This window comes from Magallana gigas, chromosome 5 (assembly GCF_963853765.1).
Source record: "Magallana gigas chromosome 5, xbMagGiga1.1, whole genome shotgun sequence".
In the NCBI taxonomy this organism is placed as follows: Eukaryota; Metazoa; Mollusca; class Bivalvia; order Ostreida; family Ostreidae; genus Magallana; species Magallana gigas.
In genome coordinates, this window is record NC_088857.1 from 28,738,599 (window position 1) to 28,762,548 (window position 23,950).

Sequence of the window (23,950 nt, forward strand, 5' to 3'; positions counted from 1 at the left end):
TCTCATTAACACATGGTTTTGTGCTTATTACTGACTACAATTTATTACAGCTTCTGTTAATATTGAAATAATTTTCCAATATTTCAATATTCAAATAGCTGGTCTGTGATTAAAAAAAAAGCGCGGATATATGTAACACTGAACTTGAGTTACAGTATTTTTTTGCATTGTGCCTGCGGAGTCCGAACATTATTTAGAAACGGATGTATGATAAATAAACATATCATGCCGTTCCACTGATTTGTTTAGATTCTAGCCGTTTTAATTTTCTTATCAATCATTATTTCCATAAGAATTTATTAAGCAAATCGAGTGAAAACGTCTAATTCCCCGGAATTTTTAGGTATCAGTTAGCCAGGTCTCAACTCTTTATCGTAAAAATTTAACGATGTGTTTAAGTCAGAACTGTAAATTTTAAACAGTTAAAAACTTCAATATTTTTCATCAGTCTATTGCAAAATATAAAAGATAAGGTTTTTTTTTTTCATTTTGTGAATGTGTGATCTGTGTGTGTCGTGTATGTGTCTGTTGTGTGTGTGTAAGTGTGTGTGTGTGTGTTCGGTGCTTGTGTGTGAAAAGGAATGCTTGATGAATTGCTAATATATAATTATGCTATAGAAGTTTTAAAAAAGCACATAAAAACAAGATTATTTCATGGGGTGGGGGGGGGGCTGGTTTGCCGTTGGTTAGAAACTTTGAGAGCTCGAGATTCCATCTATAAAAATCAATAAATCTAAGAGTTTTATGCATGGTTTTCGCGAATTTGAAATTTAAAGTTCTCTTTGTAAAATATATTGGGAAACGTGACGGTTTTAGCCTTGATCTTTCCATACCGACACACAATACTGTATCTTATGTAATACATGTAAAGACCTAATATCTGTGGGCCAAAGTATGTGCAATTCATCTTTGTAAACATAGTATAAGGCGCAAGTATCAATGATCCAATCATTAAACAAGCAGTTTGGTTTTATTATAAGATTTGCTTTAACTTCCTCAGTTATGACCATGAGGGAATTATTTTACGATTAAATGGCGCATGGTGTCTGCCTTCGATTGATATAGGAGTCTGTGAGTCTTTTTGTAAAAATAACCAAATGAATTTAATAGAACATTTAAAACATGATTAAGTAAACATTACAAGTTTTTTAAGCGAGAGAAAAAGAGAAATGATTCTTTTTATGCACAATCGCCATGCTATTTAAAAGACGAAAAGTCAGAAAATGACAAAAAAAAAACCCGATACTTATCCCGACATGTCAAAAAGTGTTTGTGTGTAACATTCTTGAAAATGGAGAATACTTTCATTTCTGGATAATTTATTCTAACAGTAGAGACAGAACGACTTGTTCATTTTACTTGTTAGATTTTTTTTTTTTGATAAAGATCAATATCGGTCGTTTATTATAATTTTTGGGAAATGAAAGTGTTTTAAAAGATATAATAAAATTATAGTAGAGTCACCACTAATATTTTGCCTTTTGAATTAAGTCCTATGCATTCGGTTATTAGGGGATTTACATAATGATATATATTAAAAACAATAAGCATAAAAACACTTTTATAAACATTTGTCCGTAGGTGGTCTAAAAATAATATTTCACCAGTTGGAAGTTAAAGAACTCAATGACGGATAGAAGCATGACAAAATTACTCTAACTACCCTTTACTTCTTTCCTGCATGCGTTTTACGGTGGTCGTGGTTTCTATCTAAAACTTCATTTTTGGAGCGAAAATGCCAGAATGAAAACAGTGCATCCAAGATAAATGAACTTATAACAAAAGGTTATTAAAGTCTTCCGTTTCCAACGGAAGACCTTATTGTTTTCGTACAGATTCTTCTTCTTCTTTTTTTTTCCCACAAATTTTGTGCAAGCGATTTCTCGGAAACTATCCAACCGATTTACACCATTTTTTCACAGATGATTGGAAGTGATCTGAATTTATTTTTTTTTTAAATATTTTTGCCGTCGTCACTTCCGGTACCGATTTATCGCTGGTTTTGTAACTTTTACGACCCATTTTGTGCATACTTCTCACAAAGTATCAGAGATATGAATAAGAAATTTTCAGGATAGGAAGACCATAGTCTGAAGTTGTGCCTATTGTTTTTGTTTTACGCCAGTGGCGCCATTCTTGAGAGCACATTATGGCTCGAAAATTGGGTACAAATTTTGTTCCCCTTTTTTGTACACGCGATTTCTCTGAGATGACTCAATAGATTTTTTTGAAATTTTCAGGAATGATAGAAAAAATTTAAACCTCGAGTATCCATTTTTCATTTTTTCAAAGTTCATTTCCTGTCCTCCGTTTCCTGTCCCGCGACAAAAAGCTTGTGACATTGAGATCTCAAAATGATAAGGACTTGAGCATTCAGACTTTATAGGATTATAGACCTATACTTGTAGATGTCTTTAAACTATTTTGTTTTGTTCGTCATAACTTCCGGTCGTCACCGGAAACATTTCAAAAATTAATTTTCTTTCGCATTTAATTCGTTTGATATAGAAATGAAATATAAGTAATAATCCTTATATATGTCATGTATCCGATCTTAAATAAAAACAAAACATTCTACTTCCGGTGAGATATCTCCAATATCTTAAAAAGTGTTTTTTAGATAAATGATTTACCCTCGAGATCTCAGAAAGTCAAGTGATCAATACAGGAAACTTATATAGATAATAGACATTCGATAGAAAATGCGTTTAATCGCTTTTATTTTGTCAATCGCCATTTCCGGACCTCACCGGAAGGGTTTAAACAAATCAAGCTGTTTGAAAGTTTAACTGTTTTTCTTTGATAATTTTAGTAAAATTGATAAACAATAAAGTACAGGTGTCTAATGTTCAAGAAATATTAACTTTATATTTTCACTGAGCATTTCCGTTTGTCCGTTTCCTGTCAAGAGACAGAAAACAATGACTCCACGAGATCTCAAAAACGGTGATGACTTGAACACCCACAACTATGTGGGATGACAGCCCTAAGTATGTATACGTGTTTACATTATTTTGTTTGAATCGTCGTCACTTCCAGTCGTCACCGGAAGCACTTAATTTTTTTCTTTAGTTTTTTTTTACATGGAATGAATACCGGTATATCATTATACGATCTTATATATGTTAAATAAGCAAACATATTCTACTTCCGGTGAGTTATATCAAATACCATAGGTACCTTTCATTTTCACAACCTTGATACCCGCGAGATTTTAGTCACTGTAAGTGATTGAGACAAGAACTTTTATGAATGATAGACAATTGATTGAAGATGTGTTAAACGGGTTTTATTTTGTCAACCGTCACTTCCGGTACTCACCAGAAGAGTTCAAACAATTCATGTTTTTAACAAGTTTAACCGATTGTCTTTGGTGTTTCATCTAGTTATTATTTTTCCCAAAATTTTGTGCACGCGATTTCTCGAAAACTATTCGACCGATCTAAACAATTTTATCACAGATGATGAGACACTATTTGAATTTTTATATGTTTATGAATTTTTTGTTGTCATCACTTCCGGTCCTGATTTACGGCCGATTTTGTCATTCTTGACGACCTATTTTGTGCAGCGCTGATCTCAGAAACTATCAGAGATATGACTTTGAAATTTCAGGATAGGTAGACCATAGTTCGAAGTTGTGCACTATTATTTCGTTTAACGCCAATTAATATTTTGTTTAGACATACATGTATATAACAAAAGTGGTAGAGTATGAAAAATTCTTTCTAGCAAAATCAAGAAAAAGGAGCTGGCCCTTTTATTTAGGGGCCAATAGACTCGTAAAGTCTATTACAAATAACTTTAAAACGATCAAGATATTCATTATAGACGCAAAGTTGTTGATCGTAACAACATCTATCTAGAAAACTTAATGTCACACCCATTTATTAAGAAATAAAGGATTTTTGTACATTATCTGAAAGAGGGGGGGGGGGGTGAATTTTGAAATTCTATCGATTATTCATGGTATCATTTAAAACAGAAATCGACCGGAAGACCTACTCGTTACTCGTAACGAGATCGTATCTAGTTAATAAAAGCCCTTGTGCGGACTTAGCTCCCCCTTTTCTCGCAACAAACATTTTTTTAAAATTAAGATATAAAGAAATTTGATTATAATGAAGTTATCCCCTTCCACCCTCTTCTTTAAGGAACATATACAATTTAATATGAAAATGACGAAATTAACATTGAAATTGAATTGAAGTTCTAGGTAGTGTAACCCCTTCCCTCATGAAGTATGATTTTCGAAAATGGCGAATCTGTTTTCAGAAGTTTAAGCCATGGGCAGTAAAATCGCAAGTGTAACTCTCTCTCTCTCTCTCTCTCTCTCTCTCTCTCTCTCTCTCTCTCTCTCTCTCTGCCATTTAACTATATTTCATCTGTATCTCAAGCGGCCGTGTAGTTAGCAACCAGCGCGCATGGTTCCGTTCGTCATCAAAAGCAAGATTTTTGTCTTGCCTAGATGGCCGAATGATCAGCGCGGTGGCCGATCACTGATAGGTGAGTAGGTTCCAGAGGTCATGAGTTCAAGCCCCGGTCGAGGCAGAGGTGGAGCTCCAATGTTAGTGAATTTCCTTGTGCTTTTTGTATATCTATGTCTTTCAGTATGGGCAGGTTTATGTCTATTTGAGAGTTTTTGCTATGTCTGTGCTTATTATAAGTACGTACATGTATCTATGCAAAACGTATCGCGCGGTTTACTGTCAGCCGAGAGTGCACAGATAGTTTTCGTGGAGGCGATAGTTAGTTGGTTTGTGTACTTATGTAAGTAGTAGAGCTTCTAAAAAGGAGCTAAGTTGAATAATGGTATATATAATATTGTACATAAAAGAATTGTTGAACTGTATTTGCAAGTAGTGTTGACTGTGTGTCAACAAAGGGCAGGATGCCTGCCACGTCGAGTGGCGGCCATGAGGGCCGATCACAAGGTAAATAGAAACTACCGTCGTGAAAACACAGTAACTGTTGATGTATTAGATAATGGGTAGATTAAACCTGATAATATCATCAAGTTTGTACATGAACATTGTGGAGTTGGATCTATGTTTGCGTGTGTCCCAAGATCAGGAAATTTATATGAAATCGCGTTAGACGGTAGGGCCCCCCTTCAGTATCTTTTAGAAGGAATAAAGATAGGAGACAAAACATATGAATGCAGAGAAATTGTTCAAAACTCAATAATGGTCAGTTTTCTACATTTCCCAGCATACATTGAAGATCATGAAATTGAAGATGCACTTCTGTCAATGAACATTGAAATATTATCTCCAATCAAACGGCGATATTACCGTGGAACAAACATCGCCGATGGAACGAGATACGTATATGTACGAGTAAAATTACTACCAAATATGCAGTCCTTACCGTACACAATCAAATTCAGAAAAGAATACTACAGGGTTATTCACAATGGGCAAATTAAAGTGTGTTCGTTATGTTATTCGCAAGATCATCTGTTTAGGGCTTGCCCTATTCGTCTGCTTTAGATGTAAACAACAAGGTCACTACGCTAGAACATGTACGGTGAAAAAGTGTTACGATTGTCTTGAATGGGGAGACGAGTGTTCGTAGGGTTCAGGAGATGTCAGACCTGTTGAAGAGGTGAATAAGGAGAACGGCGCACAGCTTGACGAGGCACAAGAGAGGGAATCAGAACCAGAAATGGAAGTAAACGAAACACCGGAAAATCCAACCGAAGATGATATTGGGAAAACGCACGATGAACAAAAGAAAGTTGAACCCGAATGTAACGTCACCGGAATTTACGGTGCCGGTCAGTTTTGGGTTCCTAATTTACTTGGTGATAATTACATCCGGTAAGCTTTTTCTGGGAGACATTATTTCCCGCGCGTCTGGGACGCACAGATCCATTTTGAAGACCCTCTACAGCGTCAGGGACGCTTTGTCATCCATATTTTTCGTGGTGCAAAGGCGCAACGATATATGTCTTTTTTCTTACACCTACATATTGTAATATTATTTTCTGATTATTAATTTAAAACTTCATTCGAGATTTTTGGCAAGTGTGTACTAAAGTGCAGTGTTTGATAAATTTTTCTAATTATATTAGGTATAGTAAGAATGTCTATATGTTGTTAAATTTCAGTTGTTACCGTAAATTTCCTGCTATATTGGCTGAATAAAGAATGTAAAAAGCTGGGCGTTTTACTTCAACGTAGAAAATGTGCCTGTGGCAGAACAGTAACAAATCGTTTTGTTTACCACCTCAACCATTCTGAGTGTCGATTGCAGCCTATCCTGGGGATAAGACGACTTTCTGGTGGACAGCAGATTCCTGTGATTCTGGGATTTCCAACCAACTCCCCCCCCCCCCCCATTTTTGGTCCAAATCTTCGCTGGAGAATTTTTTCCGTGGTATTTGTGGTACATGGTGTTCCTGGACATTGTGTGTATATGTGCAAACACTAGTGACATATCGGTAACTTTATATCAAATAATATGTTGACATTATTTGAAATGAACAATAGTACAGTTATTATAGATCGATCATGATCATATGCTATATCAAATATTTTTTTTTGGTCAATTGGTGTTGAATATTTTCTCAATACAAGATAACTCTGTTCTTTGCATCAGTACTTTGAAAGGAAGCATTAACAATTTTCACGTATTTTGTGGTGTGCATGTGAATTTGAAATTTAATTGTGCATTTTTTCTCATCTAACATGTCTAATGCCATTTTTAGCATATGTATATATTTTTAAAATTTCCTGGCATAATTTCATGTGAAAATCACTACAGTATTATCAATATGGCATCTGGTGGAAAACCCATACCCATAGTTGACGTGGAGGTAAGTGAAGAGGAGACAGTTCTTTCAGAGGAAGGTGAGGGAAAACGACTGAAAACGCAGACAAAGAAAGGCATGGAACAGTTTTTGACATTTCTTAAGAAATATAGTTCTCAAGAACAAAAGGCATGGTCAATGATTGAAGAAATCTTAGTTGATATAGATGAAAATATAGACCAGAAGAATATTAAAGAATTACGCAAGATTAAAGCAGAGCTTCAGCAATTTAAACGTACTTACTTTGATTGTGCAAATGACTTTCTTTCATTTCTTAAAAGAACAAACACAAGAGAAAGTAATGAAGAATTTTCTATTCAAGAACCAAGATTTTGTAAACGTTCTGACATCAAAGATCAGCTCATGAACCGTATTGAGGATGCCCTTCTGGACGCAGCAGACACCATATCACGAGCAAGTGGTTCCGAAGGATCCCGATCACAGAGTAGAAATTCTGTCAGTGAAATGTCAAAGTCTCGTGTCCTGTTAAGGCAGAAGCAGAAAAAGCTAAATTAGCTTTCATCAGACAGCAAGTTGACCTTCAAACCGAGAAGTCAAAAATTGAAGGACAAATACAAATTCTGAATCAAACGTGTTCAGCAGCAATCGCGGATGCAGAAGCCGAAGTGTTCGAACGAGAAGAAAGTGAAACCAAAAGTGAAAGAAATTCCATCTTAGATGAACTACCCAAAGACAAAGGTCAGCGTGTTGCAGATTATGTAGAAAGTGTTTCTCAAGATCAAGAATCAAGTGTTAGATCACATGTGAATCCAAAAATCGTTCAATCAATTCCCTCAAGTTATAACTTTGATGTTCCTTTAACTCAGCCAAAGGAGGATTCAGTGGAAACTGTGACTAAATTCTTGTTAAGGAAGGAAGTGTTGTTATCCCGGTTTAGTAACTTTAATGATGAACCAGAGGCTTACAACGCATGGAAACTAAACTTTACCTCAATCATAAAGGACCTGCAGATTTCATAATTCGAGGAACTTCAGTTACTTGTGAGATGGCTAGGACCGGAGTCCTCTAAACATGCAGCGGACATCCAACAATCAAACGCCAGAAATCCTGGAAGGGGACTACGTCAGATTTGGGCAAGATTAGATGAGAGATATGGGGCTATCGAATTCATCGATGATTCATTAAAATCGAAGTTGGCAGCTTTTCCGCAACTTACGATAAAGGACCCTAAAGAACTTTACAAACTGTCTGATCTACTGACACAAGTGGATGGTGTGAAGAAGAACCCTACATATTCAGCAGCATTATCCTATTATGACACCTCTCTTTGAATTGCACCAATAGTAAGCAAACTCCCTTATCAATGGAGAGAAAAATGGATAAACAAGGCCTCAGAATATAAGGAGCGTCATAGTGTTCCATACCCACCATTTACATACTTTGTGAAATTTATACAAGACTTATGTCGTGTGAGAAATGACCCTGGATTTCAGTTCAGTGAACCAACAAAGAAAGAGACTAAAACCAAAAACACTGGACAGATTCGTTCAAGAAAAACTGATGTTAAGCCTAGCAAGTCAACAGGACAAAGAAAATCATGCTTTTTAGAACATAGAGTTGAATCCAATCATAATATCAAAGACTGTCGTAAGTTTCGTACCCTTCCTATCGGTTCAAGGAAAAAGTTTCTCAAGGAAAATGGAATTTGCTTTAGATGTTGTGATTCCAAAGAACACTTAGCAAGAGACTATAATGTGAAATTAAAGTGTGACATGTGTCAAAGTGATAGACATTGTGGTGCCTTTAATGTTAACAGTTCCCAGGGCGGGGAGGATAAGGAAAATTCGCATGGCGGGGAGAACAGTATATCATCTTTTACAACTAACTGTACTCAAATCTGTTCACCCGCATTCAGTGGCAAATCTTGTGCAAAGATTATTTTAGTGAACATTTTTCCAGTTGGCCGATTTAAAGAAAAGAGCATATGTGATTCTTGACGACCAAAGCAGCAGGACACTTGCGAAGTCATCATTCTTTGACAAGTTTGGAATCAAGGGACAAGAAATTTCATATACATTGTCATCATGCAGTGGTTCGACCATGGTCTCCGGGAGACAAGCCTTTGATTTCGTTGTATCTTCAATACAGAGTGGCGAACAAATATACTTACCATCAATTATTGAATGTGATGACATCCCTGTTTCATACGAGGAGATTCCAATCCCAGCTGTAGTTAAACCATACAAACATTTATCAGACTTGGAGTCTGAGATCCCACCAATAGACGATAAAGCAGAAGTGATTCTTATTGGACGGGATGTTCCCAGTGCTCATCATGTGCTGGAACAAAAGATTGATAAACCAAACCTACCTTTCGCACAGCGACTTCCCTTAGGCTGGGCCGTTATAGGAGAATGTTGCCTAGGTAGAGTACACAGACCTCAACATGTGGTTGTGAACAAGACTCAGATTTCACCTTCTGGACGAGGAACTCATTTTACCCCATGTTCATCAAATCTGAGAATCTCAACATATCAAGATGATACAGACATTCAGTGTTCATGTGAGAATGGAATTCAGCTTTCTCAGATCTTTGAACGCACCAAAGACGATAACATTCCAGGAATGTCAATCGAGGACAGAGAATTCTTAGAAATCATGAAGGAAAAGTGTCATAAAGATGAGAAAGGACATTGGTCAGCTCCGTTACCATTCAAATTAAACAGAAATAGACTACCTAACAACAGAGAACAAGCGTTGAAAAGGACTTATTCACTACTGAAAACTTTTAAGCGTGATCCTGTGAAAATGAACTTAGCCATAAAGTTTATGGAAAATGTGTTTGATAATGGATTTGCAGAGGAAGCTCCAGAGGTCCAACAGGGAGAAGAATGTTGGTATTTTCCCATATTTCCAGTATTCCATCCAAAAAAGCCCAACAAGATCCGTATGGTTTTTGACTCTTCAGCCATTTATCAAGGACATTCATTGAACTCTTCCTTACTTCAAGGACCGGATCTTACTAACAATCTACTCGGCGTACTTTTGCGTTTTCATAAGGAGCGTTTCGCCATCACTGGAGATATAGAACAGATGTTTCATATGTTTCACATTGATGAAGAACACAGAAATTTCGTTCGTTTCATATGTTTTAGAGACAATGATCCTACCAAGTCTCTTCAAGACTACAGAATGTGTGTACATCTATTCGGGAATTCACCGTCACCCGCTGTCGCCACATATTGTCTCCACAAATGTGTAGAAGAACCTTGTGATAGTGATGTGAAATATTATGTTACAAGAAACTTCTATGTTGATGATGGACTGTCGTCTTACGATACAGACAATGAAGCTTTAGATATTTTGTTAAGAACACAGGAAATTCTAAGAGATAGAGGCAAAATTAGATTTCACAAATTTGCCTCCAACAGCCAAATTGTTATGGATGCTTTACCACCAGAGGATAGAGCAAAGGATTTAAGCGATGTACATTTAGATCTACATACAACTCCTGCACAGAGTAGTTTGGGCTTAATCTGGATTTTATCACTAGATGCTTTTATCTTCTCAACAGATCTCAAAGATGTACCAGAAACAAAGCGTGGTGTGCTATCTTGTTTACATAGCCTGTACGATCCTATAGGATTCCTGTCACCTGTCATTTTGGCTGGAAAATTTATTTTTCGTGACATTACACAGTTACAACTCGAATGGGATGATCCTCTTCTTAGAGACATAATCCTGCGTTGGCGGTAATGGCGAAGCTCTCTTCATCACCTATGCGATGTGAAGATACCTAGGCAGTATGTTGCAGTATCTATGAAGAATGCTGAAAAGATCGAGCTCCACACCTTTGCGGATGCATCTAAAAAAAGCAATATCTGCTGTTACCTACATCAAAGTTACAAACACGGGAGAAACCTACATAGGATTTGTAACCGGAAAATCTAAACTAGCTCCTCACCATGGACATACAGTTTCAAGGTTAGAACTATGCGCAGCTCTTCTTGCAACAGAAATTGCTTCATTTGTCGAGTGTCAACTTGATACACAGATTCATGATATGCAGTTCTACTCTGACAGTCGTGTCATATTAGGATACTTATATAACAAGACCAGACGATTTCACACGTACGTGTCAAACCGAGTCCAACGGATACTTACAAATTCAAAATCAGAACAGTGGACCTTTGTGAAATCAGACCAGAATCCAGCTGATATAGGAACACGTTCTGTTTTTGCAAACGAACTTGCAACATCTGTGTGGTTAACTGGACCAAAGATTATTTTGGATCATAATCAACAAGATTATTCAAAATATCCGTTATTGGACCCTGATAATGACTGTGATATTAAAAGGACTGTCACTGTAGTTAAGACAAGTGTACTTCATGGATTGAACTCAAATGTGTTCACAAGATTTTCTACCTGGGATTCTCTAATGCGTGGACTATCATTCATGCGTAGTGTTATTCGCCAGAAAATCAATCTTGAAAAGCTCAGTCAAACAAAGCTTTACCAAAGTATGGAGAAGATTGTTATCAAAAGTGTACAGCTTGAAGCTTATGGACAGGATATAGAAAGACTTAAGGAGCACAAACCAGTCACCAAAGGTAGTCCGCTACAAAAACTGGACCCTTATCTGGATAACGAAGGTCTGCTACGTGTAGGAGGCAGAATTCTCACCGGAGATGTACTGGCTGGATCCAACGGACCTATTATTGTTCCGAAAAAGTCGCATGTAGCAAGATTGCTTATAAAGCACCATCATCAGAAATGTAAACATCAGGGACGTCATCTCACTGAAGGTGCTGTGAGATCCGCAGGTTACTGGGTAATGGGTGCCAAGAGACTTATTTCATCATTATTAAACTCGTGTGTAATTTGTAAAAAGTTACGACGTAAACTTGAAACACAGAAAATGGGTAATATACCTGATTTTCGATGCAAGCCATCACCACCGTTCACATATGTGGGAGTAGACACCTTTGGGCCCTGGGAGGTGGCAGCTAGAAAAACTAGAGGAGGAGTTGCTAATGCTAAAAGATGGGCAATCTTATTTACATGTTTGACGAGCAGAGCAGTACAAATAGAGCTGGTGGACGAGATGACATCCAGTGCCTTTATCAATTCCCTCAGGCGTTTTGTAGCAATGCGCGGTAAAGTCACTGAGTTTTATTCAGATAGAGGAACTAATTTTGTTGGGAGTACAGATGCACTTAACATCAATGCAATCATTATAGAATCTCCAACCCTGAAGAAGTATATGGTGGAAAATGGCTCTACTTGGATATTTAACCCACCACATGCATCCCATATGGGAGAGATGTGGGAAAAAATCATTGGAACAGCGCGCAGAATTCTTAATGCTATCATCATGGAGTCAAAGAAACCACTTACACATGATGTTTTGAATACATTTATGTATGAAGTTTGTGCTATTATCAACAGTCGACCATTAGCGAACGTGTCGGTAGATCCAACACAGCCATCAGTTCTTTCCCCTTCAGTATTGCTGACACAAAAGACTGAAGTTGATTATGGACCATTTCAAGCAGTTGATGTGAAGGACATGTACAGATCATCATGGAAACACACACAACTATTAGCCAACCAGTTCTGAAAAAAAGATGGCAGCAAGAATACCTTTACAGTCTTCAAACAAGGCGGAAGTGGACTTATTCTAAGGAAGACATCAAAGTTGATGACGTAGTACTCTAAAAGGATTCTGACACCGTTAGATACGAATGGCCAATGGCAGTTGTTCAACGTACCTTCCCAAGTAAAGATGGACATGTTCGGAAAGTAGAGCTACGCACCGTTAAAAACGGAACTTGTATTACTTATGTGAGACCTATCACTGAGATAGTTCACTTATTTACACCTTAAGAAGAGTGACATTATAGAACGTCAGGCGGGGAGTGTAACGTCACCGGAATTTACGGTGCCGGTCAGTTTTGGGTTCCTAATTTACTTGGTGATAATTACATCCGGTAAGCTGTTTCTGGGAGACATTATTTCCCGCGCGTCTGGGACGCACAGATCCATTTTGAAGACCATTTACAGCGTCAGGGACGCTTTGTCATCCATATTTGTGGTGCAAAGGCGCAACGATGTATGTCTTTTTTCTTACACCTACATATTGTAATATTTTTTTCTGATTATTAATTTAAAACTTCATTCGAGATTTTTGGCAAGTGTGTATGAAAGTGCAGTGTTTGATAAATTTTTCTAATTATATTAGTTATAGTAGGAATGTCCATATGTTGTTAAATTTCAGTTGTTACATGTACCGTAAATTTCTTGCTATATTGGCTGAATAAAGAATGTAAAAAGCTGGGCGTTTTACTTCAACGTAGAAAATGTGCCTGTGGCAGAACACCGAAGTTGATTCAGAGGTGAAAGAAAATAGTGGAAAAATCAGTGTTCCCGTTTATAGTGCCGATAGACATCGGGATCAAAATAACGCGGAAGAAAACGAGGTCGTACGAGAAAATTCAGTAAGTTCCGAGTCCTCAGAACAGGACGACGAAATCGTTATCGAAGGAAAAATAAAGAGAAAGAAGAAAGTGAAGAAAGAAAAGGCCAAATGTCTTATGTTATAGGAGATTTTAATAACACGCTTAGTGAAATAGATCGTTGTGGGAAAACAGTCCATATGTATGACAAAGGTTATAATGCACTGTTTGAATTTATGACTAAACATAATGTTGATGATATATGGAGAAATAGAAATAAAAAAGAAAAAGTTCTATCCAGAAAAATGGTGATTGAAAATATACTAGTTCAAAGTACAATAGACTATTTTTTGAATTCTATGGATTTGAACAAGTATGTTAGAAATATTTATTATGTTGAAACTACTTTGAGTGCTCATTCAATAGTTGTGCTTTATTGCAATAATGATGATGTTGAAAGAGGTCCTGAAATATGTATTCTAGATAATTTACTACATAGTGATGATATATACAAAGGAAAAATTGAAGAACTGATAGAAAGAGAAAAAGATTGCATATTATACAATACATTACTACTAGTTTGGTAGGATAATTTGAAATACAAAATTAAGAAGTATTCTCAGAGTTATAGTAAAAGAAGGGCCACAGAACGCAACAAAGAATATTTTACTCTACAAAACAAAATAAAAATGTTATCTGAGAATATTGCAAATGGAGAAAAAATGGATATTGAAAATTATGTGGCGTTGAAATGTGAACTGTCAGAGTTTGAATTAGGAAAATGTAGAGGTGCAATGTTAAGGTCAAAGGCTCAATGGGCCAATGAGTCAGATAAATGTACAAAATATTTTTTGAATTTGGAAAAAGTTAGACAAAAATCCAATTCAATTAAAGAATTAGTTGATGATGGTGTAAATAAAAACGATACAGAAGCGTTACTAGATATTCAATGTAAGTTTTTCTCAAAATTATACTCATCTGTCAGTATTAAAGAAGAAAGTAAGGAGCATTTTTTATCATTTGTTGATAAAAGATTAGACGAGAATGACTTGAGTTATGTGAAAACTGTATTAACAATGAAGAAATTATAATAGCAGTTAAAGAAATGTCCAATAACAAAAGTCCAGGCCCAGATGGACTAACAGTTGAATTTTACAAAATGTTTTTGCCATATTTAAATGATATTTGTTTATATTGTATAAAGAAATAGAAACAAAAGAATTCTTATCACAGAGCAGGAAAATGGGTGTTATTACTTTCTTGTACAAGAAAAAGGGAGACAAAAGATGTTTGAAAAATTATAGACCTATTAGCTTACTTAATGTTGATTATAAAATTATTGCTAGAGTCATGGCAAATCGATTGAAATTTGTTTTACCAAATATTATATCAGATGCTCAAACATGTTGTATACTAGAAAAAGATATTGAAGATACTATTTTTAGTGATAGAAACATTATTGATTAAGTAGAAATGGATAATTTGGAAGGCTACATTGTAAAAAAGACCAAGAAAAAGCCTTTGATAGAGTAAGTCATGATTATTTATTTGATGTTTTAGATACATTTGGTTTTGGACCTTATTTTGAAAGGTGGATAAAGATATTTTATTATGACATTTTTAGTAGTGTCAAATGTAATGGTTTTTTTAACAAATTATTTTCCAGTTAAAAATTCGGTCAGACAGGGTTGTCCAATATCTGCCTTATTATATGTTTTATCAGCAGAACCTTTGTGTCATGCAATGAGAAGTAACACACATATAAAAGGAATACCTATACAAATGTCTGACAAGGTGGCTTTAATGTTTCAACACGCTGATGATACAGCTATGACAATATCTGATACAGGTTCTATAACAGAAGTTTTACAAGTTTTTGAGTTATATGGAAATGCATCAGGTGCAAAACGCTTTTGATATTTCTGTAACAAATATTATGAAAATACTTGGTATATTTTTAGTAAAAACAAGAAGAATGTGAAGTTTTAAATTGGAAAGACAAAGTGAAATTTTTTTTAAAAAAAAATACTTAATTTGTGGAGACAAAGAGATTTAACAATTCAAGGAAGGGCAGTTGTTATAAATACTATGTTGATGTCAAAGTTACTGTAGTGGTATTTGTTATCTGTTTAATCAATGCCTAAATGGGCAAGAGATTCAATACAAAAAGAATATATTATTTTTTGTGGAATTATGGTGCACATTTGGTGTCTTACAAAAGTATTGTTGGTGATAAACATAATGGTTTAATGTTGATTGCTATTTATCTCAAAATGTTATCATTTAGACTTAAATTTCTAGCTAAATATTTTTGTACATCGAAAGATTTTTTGTAAAAACACATTTTAAAAGATCACCTGTCAAAGATATGTTCTTTAGGCGCAAATTCAGAAACATTTTTACTGAGATTGTTTAGTCAAGACTTAATTAACTACATTACCTCAGTTTTACAAAGAAATGTTTAGCGCAATAGAAGATTATGTGATATTCAACGGAAAAGAAAGTGAGGTGTATAATTTTTTGTCTTTTTTTGTAATTCAAAAGTAACAAACAAAGGTAAAATGTTAAAGTGGAATGTTTTTATTAAAGCAGGAGTTACATATGTAAAACATATCGCATATGAAGTTCTACCCGGTTTTCAATCATATATGTAAGGTTCCTTTGCTTTCCTGTGAATTCTGTTCGTAAATTGATGTGATAAACCAGAGCTTGGAATTTCTGTAAGTTCGACAGACTAACTAGCGTTCTCAGATTTTGACCTACTAGAAGTGGCAAAACTATAATGATTACACGGAGTTCTAAGAATGTATTCCAACAATGATTTACATTTGTTTCATCTGCCCTTGTTTTAATTTGTTGAGCATTCCTAGTAGATGAAGGTGGTTTGGGAACATACACAGTTTCACTTTGGTCGGGTTCAATAAATTGAACATGTCGTTTCGATGTACTAGTATGAAAGGGTTTGTTTATACAGCACCTGTTACCGGTGAATCGTGTTCACTGCTCCGAGCCTTTGAATGGGTATGCATAGGAAGTGCGTCAATGAGAGGCGAGTTCAGTGAATCGAGTTCACTCTGCGTATTTTCACAGTAAATTATGTTTCAATCGTAATATAACCAGAGCTGACATTTGTCTTTTGAATTATTTCTCTTTCTAAAATTTCAATTTCTAGAAAAAGATCTTCAATTTCTTGACTAAATTTAAGAACTTCTGATAGAAGAAAATGAATTAAATTTCTGCATGCCAATTTGTAAATTCATTGAAAACTGATCCGGTCGCGGCAACCAAAAATGTAGTTAATAAAAGAAGACGAAAACGTCTTTCCACATCAGCTTAGGTTAATTCTTTTCAGTTTGCCTCTGAATTACAAAATAATAAAGATAAAGAAGATTTACAAATTTCTTAAGCAAAGATCAAATATTGAACATAAAAAAACATCGTTTGATTCCGTTTATAAATTCAGAAGGAGAAGTGAAAATTTACCTTAATGAATGACGAAAAGGGGAAGAGGGGAGAGCTTCGTCCGTAGACCATCAATAGAGTCTCGCGAATGCCCGAAGACAGTCGTATTTATACACTTACAAACAGTAGAATTTAAATAGCAATAGACAGGGCATCAATAGTTTTAAACAAAATATAAATGGAGTATAAATTTCAAGTATCAAACATATAAAAATACATAATTATAGATATACCACAATATATATTCAAACAAATACAGAATACTAGAACCAGGTACGTGAGCCAAAACAGATAATGTAAAAAGGAAAACAGAAACCGCATCACCATCTCTATTTAAGATACGCAATGTCTGAAACAAATGTTTCTATAGTATGATTGATCATGTGCTATTTCGTTTAAATACAGTCTGTAGTCAACTCACTCAAAATTGTCATCAGAAGACGATAACGACATTTCTCTTGTATGACGCTTTCTTCGAACAAAGAAAACAATGATGATCGCAATAAGAACTGCTAAAATGAACAGCGGTATTCCGACCTCAAGTCCAACAATTAACTTGAAATCGTCATCTTAAAAAAAAAAATAAGAAACGAATCTTTATCGGTTACAAAATAAGAATTCGGTTAGTGGATGTATACTAAAATCTTCTAATGGTTTTTAGATATTCTATATTGACAAAATACCTAAGTCAGCCAGTTGTATTCCCGAAAATTACTTGATTAATGTATACTAAATAAAATAACGACTGCAATCATTTTTCTTCATAGAAAATCATTTTAGAGAAAAAAGTTAGCAATAAATTACAAAGAGATAAAGATTGTCAAAAATACTAGACATCATTGAGATAGTGACCCTTTTAAAAGACCTTGTTTAAGTAATGCACAATGGGAAGAAAAGCATTGCTTAGACCTTAAACTAGGTCTTAGATATTTTCAAGTTGGCATGGAATTTATATTAAAGCATTTTACCCCTTATCTAAATGCATAATAAAGTATGGTATAATATTGATTTAAAGAGTTCTTCTAAGACCTCACATTTAAACTTGAAAGACCTTGAAACTTGGTTCAGGGACACTTCAGCCCCTTTACCCAAAAGCTCTGTGTACGTAAAGTATGATTATTTGCTCTGAAAAAAAATTTTGCACTATGATAATGCTCCTTTTTATTCATTGTAGCATGACATACATATGACTGTGCTTTTCTCTACCTTTTGTAGTACTTTTACTACATCCTGTATTGTTTGTATTAGTTTGAGTACTATCCGTATTACCAACTTATGACTGAGGACTTAGTGACTTTCATTTTAATATACGGCTGTTGATCTAGAACTTTTTAGATGTAACATCAGTATTTTTACCACCTACGTGTTAAATAAGCTGGTCTGAAAACTAACGGTATAATGTTCTTTTGATTATGATTTCTGTGACGTTAATGTCTAACCGGGTGCTGTTGTCTGTATTTTTTTAGAAGAGATGTTAGTGAGTGTTTTTGGTTGAAATTTAACTAATAGAAGTTTCTGATGTACTCTTCGTTGTAGTGCTTTTGATAGTCGTTTGAAGAATAGCTTTTTAAATTTTGTTTAAAGGAAATATAATCTGATTTGCATTGAATAAAATGATTAGGAGGAGCTTGCGGTTAAGTTTGAAATCTGTGTATGTTATATAAGTTTCAAGCTTTATTTTTTATTTAAACAAACAAAACGTAGAAAGAATTCTAATATCAAAAGTATGACAATTGTTCAATAATAACTTTAGCTTACTTATGCATCCCTTCAAAAGTTAGAAAGCGGAAACTGAGAATTTTTCATTTTTTCCCAAAATCCATTAGGCGTAACTCTGTAACAATCATTGGACCGGAACCAAATTCGAACTCAGCCTGTATATATTTATAAGACACATCCATGCATTAAATCTGAGTTAAATGTGTGAAACGGTTGTTGAGATAATGATTGGAAAGTAAATGATGAGGAATGACAGGACAGAATGTCGGAATGACTGAACGGGGTACCACTTTGTGCCCAAAACATTTTATGTCGGGGGCATAAAAATAATTAATTTCAACAATATTATAAAGGAAATGTTAATATCAACATTAAATAATTTATTTTTGATGTCATTTCCGTTTTATGTCCTGTTAACTGACAGTTTTTGACATGACAACAGCAAGAATAAATCATTTAAATCTATAGTTAACAATAAAAATAGAAAGAAATCTTGACCATGCCCCTTCAAAAACATATCCCAAACAACTTATTGTTTTTGGGTAAAATAACGCACTCACTACAACTCATACAGACTAGTATCTAAATATCCTGACTTAAATGTGCTGAATTATATGGAATACACTAAATGGGCCTAACTGTCATTTGCATATGTTTTCTCATAAGGAGTGGACAGGCATCATCTTCATTCACCTCTCTTCGAAAAACCCTCATTGATTCTGGAAATGTATAAATGTTTTGATTCTGCAAAATATATAAATGTCGAAACTACGGTCTACCAGTATTTCATAAAATATTCTTATTTTATATCATTCTTTGTTAGAAACGTTAGCTTTAAAGTTTAATCGACAAATCACAAACTTTTCTTCTTCAAAATGACAGTTAGTACAAAGAAATAGCCTTGATTTTGTAATTTAGAATATCGAGCTCGATTTTATGTAAATGAACACATGGTCAGAACACGCTTACAACACATACTTTGAACCCTTTTTAGGGCCTTAGTATTAGACAAGGGGTCATCATTTTTACAATTTAGAATCTGCCATACATATAGAAATTTTCATATATAAATTGGCAATACTGGTGCAGCGGTTCTTGAGAAGAAGATTTTAAAAGATACCTCCTTTTTCACAATTTCACGATCATTTCCCGTTTGGAAAGGGTTTAGCCTTTGAATTTTACAATTTATAATCGCCTTTTGATAAAAATGCTTTGTGCCAACCTCAGTCAAAATTAGCCAAGTGGTTTTGGAGAAGAAGTTGAAAATTTGAAATGTTTACAGACGGACGAGCAGACGGACGGACGACGGACAACGGGTGATCAGAAAAGCTGACTTGAACCTTCGGTTCAGATGAGCTAAAAAGTCAACCATACATGTTTATTCAATTTAATAAATTGCATTATTACATGTATTAAAAGCAGTAATGTTGTACAGTAAAGTTTAATATTTTATTAAAGAAATTACACAAATGTTAAATATGTTAAATGGAACGAAAAACAAAGTATTTTTTATTTATTATAATACGGGAAGGAAGAATATGACATGCTATGCCTTTTATCTACCTGTTGTGGTGCTTCACTACCATTTGTTGTTTTTCGCCTTTGAGAAATCGTCGTGGTACTTCTTACCGAACGAGTACTTTGTGACTTTCCATCAATGCTTTCGGTTGTTGACTATGGAATATTTAACTAAATATTTTTAGACATGTGAAAAGTAACCGGGCTGTTAATGGGAATAAACGTTTAAATAGTCCGATATATCCTGCAATTCCGTTAAAAAAAATTCTAAACTTTTAAAAAGAAATCTATCAATAATGATATATATCAATAAAAGTTGCGTCATTATTTCTACAATCTTTTTAGGGACGAATATAAATGATCGAGGTTTAAGATAGGAAGACACAAATTTTGATGTAACATTAAAATTGAAAATCTAAATTACTTTTGTCCTCGAATTCCATACTACATGAAGTAATACCTTGTAAACAAAAGTAACACTTATTATAATAAATAGTCTACATTTAACAGGCTCTAGATTTGTTTTTAAAAAGAGATTGCTAGAGGGTGTCATGCTGGATGCACCGTTTATCATATAATTAAATTGTTTTCTACATTTAAGACTGCAACCATGCAAGGTTATTTAATCAAAGAATAAACATGAGACTAATGCGTTTAAATTTTTTTTCTCTGGGTTTGCGTCATAACTATTAAGGCTGTTATTATAGATTTGAATATGTCATTGAAATGACCTCAAAACCTGCGTCACATGCAGATGAAGACCAAATCACGTTGTCATTCTAGTTTTATTTGATAAATAATTTTTCGAATTTCAGAAGTGATTTTTTTATACTGTATTATGCATATATTTATGAAATTAATTCATCAATACGAAAACTGCGCACTTAAAACGCCATAAAGTGTTGTACACATATTTAAATGAAAAAAACTGTATCGTTTTAAAAGACATTTCAATTTTTTATCAGAATCTTTGCAGGGGAACTTCTAAAAAAGCATCACCAAGAATATTTAATTGTGCACAAATAATGCTTATATTTCCATTATTAAATAACAAGCATTGTAAAAATTTGCTATTGGCGCGCGTGCTAAAAAGCTTGAAATGATAAAACGATTTAAAATTTATTCTTTTAGTGGAATGAAATATGATAGGTTCGGTTTTTAAGTACTGCATGTCTTGATATAAGAGTTTTTAAGATTGCAAAAAGTGCAAATACGGTTATAAATAAGGATTTTTTTTCTACGAAAATTGTTCCCTTCGATTTCAAAACAGCGATTTTTTTTTTATATAAGGTAAGATTCCACATTATTGCGAAAATTTGTATATAAGAGTTGTATTTTGAAATTTCTGCTATTTCTAGTGCATTGGTTTATCTTCAAATGCATATTCCTAATTGATATTTTAAAGTCTTTGAAAATCCCATTGATATCTTGTAGAAAATCACGAAAAAAAAACCGATAGGAAGTTCTTTTTTTTCATTTGCTACATACTTTTTTAACTTAAAGTTACCAATTTTTTTTACTAATTTCTAATCTTAAGTTACAATTGACATAATTTGTCTTTATATAATATATCACTCTAAAGTTATAAAAAAGTAACAAAATTCGGCATGCAATTTTTTTTTATTTAGTAAAGGAAATTTAAATAAATTAACATGACCTCTTTTTTATTTACAGCCTTCCACGAAAGCAAGCCTCCTCCAAAACTACTTGATAACACATGTCGAATAATTGCAAAAAAGGATAGTATAAGCCAAATGTACATATTGGTTTACAATACGTTCAGAGATAATGGGCTATTAGTTCCTTCACTGGTCGAGTCTGCATTTAAACTTAAAGTTCTGTGGGGAGTTTTACTTCCTGGGTAACTATTTCCGGAGAATACGAAAATATGAAAAAAGATTTAATCTAAACAGCGATTATAGCCCAGTTTGCATGCAACATTTACAACTTTGTGCAAATATTACATAACTATGCACAAATTTTACACTTGAGCGTATTTTAGTCCCTGTGAACAAATTAAAAATACAAAACACATGCCCCTACATCTTTTTTTATTTTAAATGCAAAATTTATGTCGTGTCAAAGAGATCATGTTTTGTAGCTAACGGTTCTTTCAGTAGAAAAATTAGTTCAAAATATAATGTAAACACTGAAACATGTCTGAATTTAACTAAAAATTGTAAATGTATGTTGTTTTTTTTTTATTTTTCAAAATCCCAAATCATCAAATAATACTACATATATTCGAAGTTTCGAAGCTTTGATCTCAACTGTATAACCTTTTAAATCCCAATAACATTCTTTAAGTTTTAATTTATAAACATTTATTTATCATAATATTATCCATAGACTGCCTTGATTGTTCTAGCTCTTTTGATATCATGGCATCGATATCTTGGTCTATTGAAAGACCACGGACAACTCATTCCTACAATAACAATTTACATGAAAATTTATCAAGAGTTTGAGTATTTACATGTAAAGGGATAATACATGTAATAATTACAACCAATATTTTAAATTGATTTAATATCATCCAAAAATAATATCGATTATAGCATCTACTTATTGCTTAAATGGTTTGATGACGTTTGTGTTTTTATCTTTGATACATCATGGTTAAGGTGTGCTTCAACAACTGTGGTGTATCCAGATAAACCACATTCAGATAATAGCATGTTCAAATGGCTCTAACCTTACAACTTAAATAAAGTCACGAAGCAAAAAAAATTTTATTGGCAAAAATGCGTATAAAAATGCGTATTTAAATCCTTTTTAGTATATCCAACTGAATGCAAAGTTAGGATCAAAATTGTAGTTTTGAAAATTAAGCACAAATTCAAAATTGTATGCGTAGAAATTTAAAACACAATCACCGTTAAAAATGACTTCGTGGTGTCGCTTTTCTAGTAGTTACCGAAAATAGCGATACATCTAGATTGATATCACAAGCACTAGTGCAGTCTAACATTTTCTCTGTCTTTTTAATAGGATCCAAAACTTTTAATTCACTTTCTTGAAAAACGGAATTGGACGCTTGTTCTACCTAACAGCCGATTTGGACCGACGCCATGTTCTACTCATGATATCTTTATCATCGGCATCCGCTTGATAAAGCTGGTTCGATTTGTAAAATTCTCAATAAGTACAGTGTGTCCGGTTATTTCTTTCATCAGACCCTTGATTTTGTTTATTCCAAAAACCTGTCCCCTGTACTGAATATCATCTGCCAAAGGTCGTCAGTAAAATGACCGAGGGCTTTGAGCTACTGAGTATGCAATGTAAAAGTCCGCCAAACATCTCTCCGCTGAAAATGCAAAATGAAATTTTGATGGTGACGATAAATACTTTAATTTCAAATAAAATGACATGAATTAATATAGCTACTCAATTAATTTAATACAGCTGCTAAATTTACATAATCTTAATAATGTAAAACAATAACTTAAATAAAAAATATATACTGATACAGTACTGTGTTTAATATATAGTTCAATTCACCAATGAAGCAGTAGTATTTAATGTCCTTGTTTTGCAGCTGAATATGTCTGATGCCTCTTCTTTTAGATTTAGATGATCCTCCATAAAAATGAATGTACATGGAGAGCATAAAATCACGACCGTCCTCCATAATTACCTCTGAGAAAACTGACTCGCGCCTTCAACTTGTGAACTCGTGGTTTCATTATTGAGTTCCGATTGGTCAAATTTAGGCCGCCCCTATTCATGTTAGATCACAGTTTTATCTTTAAAACTGATGCAATAACTTGTACCCAATGATACGAAATATTTAGAGTAAACGCATGCATCGTCCGATACCAGTTTTGGGGGTTCCACCCTCTTGTACGATATCGGAAAATTCACTATATGTAGTTCAAAGGTTCTCTAAATATTACTTTACATTTTTCACAGTATGTGTACATTTCATTTTTTCCGTTTCGTACTCAACCTAAGCAAATTGAATGCAGTCCTATAGTTTATAGACATTCATTAAAAATTTACAGTCTCCGGGTTCTGC

General features: G+C 34.1%; 2 protein-coding genes across 2 annotated transcripts; both read left to right on the forward strand.

The window, feature by feature from the left end:
• The first annotated feature begins 8,875 nt into the window (after positions 1-8,875).
• On the forward strand, positions 8,876-10,531 carry LOC136275604 (uncharacterized). The gene has a single exon (XM_066085197.1). The coding sequence runs from the start codon at positions 8,876-8,878 to the stop codon at positions 10,529-10,531; it is 1,656 nt and encodes a 551-aa protein (XP_065941269.1).
• Positions 10,532-11,300: 769 nt separating this feature from the next.
• On the forward strand, positions 11,301-12,398 carry LOC136275605 (uncharacterized). Its single transcript, XM_066085198.1, has one exon. The coding sequence runs from the start codon at positions 11,301-11,303 to the stop codon at positions 12,396-12,398; it is 1,098 nt and encodes a 365-aa protein (XP_065941270.1).
• The last annotated feature ends 11,552 nt before the right edge of the window (positions 12,399-23,950 follow it).